This window comes from Pygoscelis adeliae, unplaced genomic scaffold (assembly GCF_000699105.1).
Source record: "Pygoscelis adeliae isolate BGI_AS28 unplaced genomic scaffold, ASM69910v1 Scaffold22, whole genome shotgun sequence".
In the NCBI taxonomy this organism is placed as follows: Eukaryota; Metazoa; Chordata; class Aves; order Sphenisciformes; family Spheniscidae; genus Pygoscelis; species Pygoscelis adeliae.
Genome location: NW_008824350.1, coordinates 3,424,454 through 3,431,911, shown reverse-complemented (window position 1 = coordinate 3,431,911; position 7,458 = coordinate 3,424,454). Strand labels below are relative to the sequence as shown.

The following is a 7,458-nucleotide window of genomic DNA, read 5'->3' as shown; positions in this document are numbered from 1 at the left end:
TCTTCCGTCAGAAAGAAGCGCAACCTGTGTTGGTCATTATTTCCATCCAAATGCTGCGGTTGGATGGTAGGTCCATTTCTTTTCACCTGAGCAGATTGAGAAGGAGTCCTTTCATTAAGTAAGTATTGCATTCTGAATCAGAGCAACAATGCCATGGTTCTCCACCGCTAAGCTGGTTCAGTGGAACACATTTGATGGACAGAGATAGAAATGGCAGATAGAAATGATCGTCTTTAATGATCTGGGGATCCGGCAGGTAGGAGGAAGCAGAACATTGCTGATGTTGAATCATCACCCATCCGAAGGAACTTATGGAGGAAGTAAGTGAAATAGGAAGCGTCCTTCCAGACACACACATTCCCTGATCTTTGGAAGAACCGTTTCTGTTATACTGGAGTAACACTCAGGTCATCTGACAAAGACAGACCAGAGTCCCTCTCTCTTGATGTTTTCTCTGTTTTATAAAAAGGCTTTTCATCTCTATGCGGAATGGAGCTCCTTAGCACAGCTGCTCTGACCTCTGCTAAAGCTGATGGCTGGTGGTCAGTGCTATAGCACAGGTCATCATAAGCATAATTCACATTGCCGCAGGGGAAAGTCTGGAGTTTCACCAGTTCAATCCCACCGATATCCAGGTGAGGGCAGTTGCTCCGACTTGGAGATGCTGGCGATGCCCGAGAGCTAGAAGAACTGCAATTCCCATCAAAGCCTGAATCTTCCCGCTCTGGAGTTGCTTTGAGCTTGGAGCTGGGGCTGAAGTGACAGATGTTCTCTAGTACCCATGACCCATAGGTCGGGTTCCAAAGATTTTTCGTTTTGTTTTTAAGTCTGTGCGTTGGTGGATTGCTGAGCTCCAACTTCTGGTTCGAGGTCTGCTGGAACCAGAACCCACTGTTGAAATCACTGAGGCATGGCAGGCTGGGCCCTCGAGCAGTCCAGTTGCTCAGGTTCTCCACCAGTAGCTCTTGTGGACATTGTGCAAGTTTGTGCCCAGCATGGTGGGAGTCCAGTGTTCTAGGCGTTGTCTGTGGTGTGCGAGAAGGGCTTACCAACAGGGGCACTATCCCACTGGAAATGTTTGGGCGCATGACCGTACTCCCTTCATCCTCTGGTGCGGGGCCACACTCCATGGGCAGCTCAGTGTTGATCACATCAGGGTCCTGAAAAAGAGAGACAAGAATCTGTTACACCCTGAGCACCTCCAGGGTGACTGTTACACCTGCATTTTCAGAGAAATAGCTATGAGAGCAGAAGAGCTTTTGGCAGAGGCTGACATCAAGTTTGGGCAATATTCCTGCACGTCGTACAAGGTGCTATGGATAGGTCTGGATATAACATGCTGTTAGGACTTGCAAAAATGCGCTCTCATTTACGTGCTTTCCTTTGAGCAGAGGCTGTGCTTTATTGATATCAGTGGCTAAGCTGGGGGGTATAGTATATAATTTAGTATATAATTTCTCCCGTGGGAGGTTGGATCCAGGCCTGTACCTGTAAAATGCTACCAGATGGTGAACTCACCATGCCATCTCATTCCCCCCCTCCACTCCATATCAACTCAGCTGTGGCTTTCAAGCAACATTAGGCAAGATCAGAATATGGACCTTGAAAGAGATTCTAAATACCTTTCTATCACAAAATGAAGGACATTTTGCTACTGAACAAGCTGAGAGCTGAAAGCATCCACTTACACAGGAACAGTGTAATCTCATTTTGGTTAGCCTGAAGGTGGAAGAGTGAGGATGGATACAGGAAAACCCAAATGAAAAGACCAGTTGAGCCAACAGCACCACCGCAATCGGGAAAGTAATTAGATCAGTCTGTCAGGACTCTTCACTTGTTTTGGGCACTAAACCTAGTGCCTTTGGATAGTTGGCATTCCGTGGATTATCATTCACCTGGATACTAAAGACCAATACCTGTGTGCAGTACTTGATTCTTTCCAGGATGGTGGAGAAGTTTGGCCGATACTCTGGGCTGTGCTGCCAGCACTGTGTCATGATCCGGTACCTTAAAATAAGTGAAAAAAAAAAAAAAGCATCAATCAAGAAAGATAATTATGTAAAATGTGTTTCAGTATGAAGCGATCACGGGTCCAGAGGAACTGCACTTGGTACATGGCCCAAAGGAGGAGAGCAGAAGTGGACATGTCATTTCTGCATCCTTGGATCCTGAGCCAAGGATTAGGGGACCACTACTTAAAGCAAATCCTATAATGCTCTAAGCTATATACAAGAGGCACGGCTCAAGAGACATTCAATAATACCCATCTAACACTGGGGACAATCACCATTCCCTGACTAAAGGTGTCTAGGTGCCTTTGTCTAGCCTGTTTGATACCTCTATCTCTTGGCTTGTGGGACTAAGGAAATACTTACACTGGCCCTGGGCAGTTTTTTGGTGGATCCATTCTTCCTCCACTGGTGACAAATTCCAGCACTTCCTGATTGGTTTTGCAAGGATAGGGCATGTAGCCTAGAGAGAAAATCTCCCAAAGCAGCACACCAAAGGACCTGTGTCAGAAACCAGCCAACAATACCAATTAGGTTTCGTTTGTGCTCCACAAACCTGGCACGAAGCTGTGTAGGTAACACCACAGCAACAACCTTTCGAAGCTGTGGGCCAACCACAGTAATGTGCAATTAGCATGATTATGAGTCAACTTTGATATAAAAAAAAACCAATCAATCAAAACCTTTGCTCAAGCTCCAAAAGTAGCTTTGCAGAGGTTTCAAAGTATTTGAATAACTCTGAAATTGTTCTTTCTGCTGCATTTGTTATTTCTAGAGCAGGAAATGCCAGAGCACCCTTTGCTACGTATGGTGTAACTGAAAAGCACTGTTAGATCTGGCATGGAGATTCCTACCTTACTTGGGAAGACTCGAGGTGTTGGAATCAGTGTTTGGGAACAGGATGCTCAAGAATAAAATCAAGTAAGAGACATCCAGTGAAACTGAAAGGCAGCAGCGTTTATTTTTTTGTCCTGATACGGTTGCTCTCCTTCTTTACATCCACGGCTAAGTTAGGCAGTGCCACCAAAAATAATGTACGACTTAGACCCAGGGGAGTCAAGAGGGATCTGCCAGAAAATTCTGACCCTGCTGAAGTCAAGAGTCACTATTTGCTGCAAAGGTGGAAGAAATTTCCAGTACACGCATGTTACTTATAACAGGCTATTACAGGAACTGCAGCACTTTCCTTCAAAATATTTAGTACTGGCTGCTCACAGTTAGGCGCTGATAAGCAATCCCTCGTCTTCCGGCATCACTAACAACTTCAGGAAACTGGGTCAGTGTGGCATTTAAGGGAACGTCTCAGTACAGTATTTTGAAGAATCTACTGTATAGGGAGAGAGGTGTTCTTAAGCAACTGGAAAGCTTCCATTCCCCAGCACCTGTGCGTGAATGTGCTACTATTGAGGGGGTGCTTATTTTAGAGAAAGATCAAGTTACATGAGGAATCAATATATAAATATTGTTTCCTCAGCAACCAGCAAGGACTTCTGATTAAATCTGCTGTCATTTTATACAGAACAGAAAAAAATTCTACAAAAGAGTAATCCTGGGTGGTACAGAGAGTCATTTACAAGACACGTAAGCAGGCCTCGCCACTGATAGAAACTGAGTGGCAGATAGTGAGGGTTGAGGGAAGTGTCTGATGGTATTTGCCTGGATTTTTAACTGAGACTTCTTGGGAATCTAAACTGCTTTCTCTCTTCACTTCTTGCTTGCCTTTATATGATACTCTACATTTATGTATAGCGAATATTGATTACCTCCATTTACATTAGATTTTTTAATTCTTACTTAGAATTCTTTAGCCGTGCTTCTACTGAATGCAGAGGGAAGAATTCGAATATTTTTCTGGGAAATTCTGACATTTTTTAAAGGTTCCTGCTAGGAAGACATTTTTTTTCTTGAGCACTACGTTTCTTGACTCTTATCACTGAGTAGCAGAAGTGATTAAAAGACATTTGTTACCAGGTATCAGTCTTGGAGGTGAAAATACCCTCTAGAAAAGCTTCTGGTGGCATCCACTTGACAGGAAGCATGGCTCTTCCTCCCTTGCGGTAGTAACTTGCTCTGGGAAAGATAAAAAGCATGGAGAATGTCACACAGTCTGAAAGGGCTCAGATATGTAAAAGATCTTATCACCACAGCAACAGCAGCTGGGGATTGCATGCAGCACTGGGGGCCAAGTGAGAAAAAGGAGAAGTCATCAACACAAATAGTGCATTGAAGCAGTATTTTATATCCTCTTTGCAACTGGGATGGAAACTGAGGATGTTGTAGGTGCACAGCTGAAGACATCAAATTTGCCAATGCTTTGCACAGTGTGCTGATGCAGTAAGTCTTCTTGACATCATAAATTGAGAATTATGGTTGGGGTTTTTTTTAATTTAATATTATTTATGATCAACTAGCTAATAAATTTTGCCTATGCTTGGTTTAGTGTCCACATGTGTTTGCAGTGTTCCCTGGGGCCCAGTCTGGAATAAACACAGTTGAAGTATATTGGCTAGTAGGCAAATTTGTTAACTCCAGTTAATTAACTGGTAATCAAATTCAGACACATAATGGACGGTTCCACTGCTTCAGATTCCACGAGACAGTTCAAACCAGTCAAAATGATACCGATTACTGAGTTATTCACAGGACTGAAATGGCCTTTCACTTACCTGTAAATATCCCTGGCCATCCCAAAGTCACCAATCTTGGCTATTCGTCCTGCTCCGGTGCAGGTCAAAAGGCAATTCCTTGCAGCTATATCTCTTTTTAAAAAAATAAATTATTAATTCTAATTCTAAACTCTTAAGTAGCTAAAGGAATAAAGAAAGAATATTAGACCCAGTCATGCAAGTCTTAGTTGAGTCATCTTTACACAAATGAGAAGAGCCTTATTAAAAATAAGAAATAATGCCAGCTACGTTATCATTTTTATTAACCACAATTCTTAAACTGCATTTACATTACATTTTCTACCCAGTGTTTTCCAAGCACTCCCCCCTCCCATCTCCTGTCACTAAGGCAGAAAACAGGGTCAGTATCAGACCAGGGACAGATCCAACCTCTTTTGCTTCAACCACATTATGACAGATTTCTTTCTTGCTCTATTTTTTTTCCAAGAGTGGCATCTCAGCAGTGTCTCCATCAGTTACGGACGTGATGCTATTGGGTAGTCTTAGTAAACTGCTTGAAAAGTCAGTGTAGGACCAGATTCAGTAAACTGTTGCTTTGTTGCTTCTGGATATCTCCTGTGGAACCAAGCAAAGCTACACAGGCGAGCAGCCGTTTGCTGGGTGCAGGTTTAGCTTTTGACAAATGGCAGTGATGACTGCATGGCTAAGACTGAAGGATTTGTGTTCATTTTAAATACACATTCTGAAAAGGAACTCATTAAAATTCATAGCACTGTGGGGGTCCTGTTGACTGCCAAGAAAAATGAGCTCCTTGAACAACTCATATGTTTCTTCCCACTGCCAGCCTTGAAAAATCCCTCAGGATTTGGAAGTCAAGCTCAGCTTTCTCTTCCGTCATCAGCTGTGACTCGTAAATGACAAGACCTGCCCTTAGTGACATCTCCACAAGTCCACTACACTACCTTGTCCCCCTAGGATACCTGCTATTTGTAATGATAACCTTCTTCCCTTCCCAACCCACTCTTAACTAATACTGACATCACTAACAAATACTAATACAGAACCTGAATGAAATTCCTTCTATACCAATTTCCTGAACTGCTGGCTAAAACAAAACGAGCCCATTCCCAGGTTGCTTATACTAGAGATCAAACAATGCAAAAACTGACCCAGAGAGGTTTCTTTTAAAAGTGATATGCTGCTGTTAAAAGAGTCAAGCACTAGTTTCTTCCATTTCTCTTCTGAAATGGAGATTGGTCTTGAGCAATAACAGGTGGCCTGTCCATTAGTTGACAAATGTTAGAAGCTTTATGTGATGACTGCTGGGCTCAGTGACATATGATAAGAAAACCAGGGAACATCTACCTGACAGGAGAAATGAAAATTGGTTTTATAAAATGCTTGAGGAGAAAATTTCTGTTTTCTATTGGACTTCTTGCAGCACAAGCAAAAATTGGCCCTTATCATAAATCCCATAGATCAGGGTGGGTGGAGGTTGATGAAGGATATTACTATTACAGTAAGGATTTTTTAAAAATAATGCTGTAGCGATTAACTCTGAAGTTTCCAATTAGAATACTGATCCTGTCATGTACTTATTAAGAGATCCAAGAGTGAAAACTTGTTGCACACTCTTACTGCTCTTTTTAATGACAGAAAACTCTAATCTTTTTTTTTTCAAAGGAACTTATTTACTGTTCCAATACAAAGGAGACTGAAAACTGTCTCAGAAGCTCTAATCATAAAGCCATAACATATCCCATATCTCAGTCTCATGGCTTTTTGCACCGATTGCTGCTTGCCACTTGTTTCCCTCAGCTTCTCCAGGCTCTACTCCCTCTTTCCTAGCTCTGCCTCTTTGCTCTGTGCAACATCACGCATACGTACACATGCTTGTGCATGCGCATGAATCAGTTGTCTACTTGCATAACTCCAGGCTGCACGTCGGTTTAGTTAGAGCCTGCGTGGCCCTCCTGTGTGCAGGCCTCTCCTTTCCTTTACACACAAGGGCTGAACTCAGCATGGAGTTCATACTCAGGAAGGAATCCAGTTGCACGCTATGCAACTGAACATGAACATGAGCTGAAACAACTCAATCAGAAGCAAAGGAGTCCAATATCCAACTGGGAATTTTAAAAGGCTACCTAGAATAACCTTTACCTCTTCTATAATATTTTATTCTTATTTGAAGCCTGCCATATCAACATTTTTTTGCTCTACAAAAGAGGAAAAAGAGGTGTGAACAGACAAATATGGGCTCCCCAAGACTACACAGCAGGTCAGCTGCTGAGCTGAGAAGGAAGCCTTAGAGTTGTGGTTTTACCTCCTATTGTCCCTCTTCTACCCTTCTCTAGTCAATGGCTCAACTACAGCGGGATGTCCTGTGCTGATGGGGTAGGGAAAACATTAAGTCAAGACCGGGAGATCAGAAAAGAGAGAAATGATGCCTTATTGTCTTACAAGCTAACACAGAGTGACACTACCATCTAGTGGACTACGGGGCTAATCTCAAATGTGCCTACATTGTAGGCACCTGAAAATTAACACTTGAAAACGTTCACTGCAAACAGAAGATTCCTTTCTCCCCAGCAGTGCAGAGCCTAACTCCTACCAAAAACCAGTGAGACCAGCCCGGACATCTAAGCACAGGCCTGCACTGGTAGAGGAAATCTCTGTCTCCCCGCTGGAGATTAGTTCTGTATAATCCACTGCAAATAGAAACTGTGTGAGCTTCACACACCTTGAGATACATCAGAAGAGACTGTTTCTCCTCACCTGTGGATGAAATGATTCTCTTCCAGATATTTACAGCCGCAGGCAAT

General features: G+C 42.9%; 1 protein-coding gene across 1 annotated transcript in view; it reads right to left on the bottom strand.

The window, feature by feature from the left end:
• Positions 1–386: 386 nt before the first annotated feature.
• Positions 387–7,458, bottom strand: part of LTK (leukocyte receptor tyrosine kinase) — a 53,998-nt gene continuing 46,926 nt past the window's right edge. Inside the window, exons 23-28 of the mRNA XM_009319222.1 lie at positions 7,412–7,458; positions 4,676–4,768; positions 3,978–4,079; positions 2,376–2,510; positions 1,917–2,007; positions 387–1,160 (exon numbers count right to left, since the gene is read on the bottom strand). The exon at positions 7,412–7,458 is cut by the window's right edge and continues 60 nt beyond it. Coding sequence (XP_009317497.1) covers positions 387–1,160; positions 1,917–2,007; positions 2,376–2,510; positions 3,978–4,079; positions 4,676–4,768; positions 7,412–7,458 — 1,242 coding nt within the window. The remainder of the gene's footprint in view (positions 1,161–1,916; positions 2,008–2,375; positions 2,511–3,977; positions 4,080–4,675; positions 4,769–7,411) is intronic.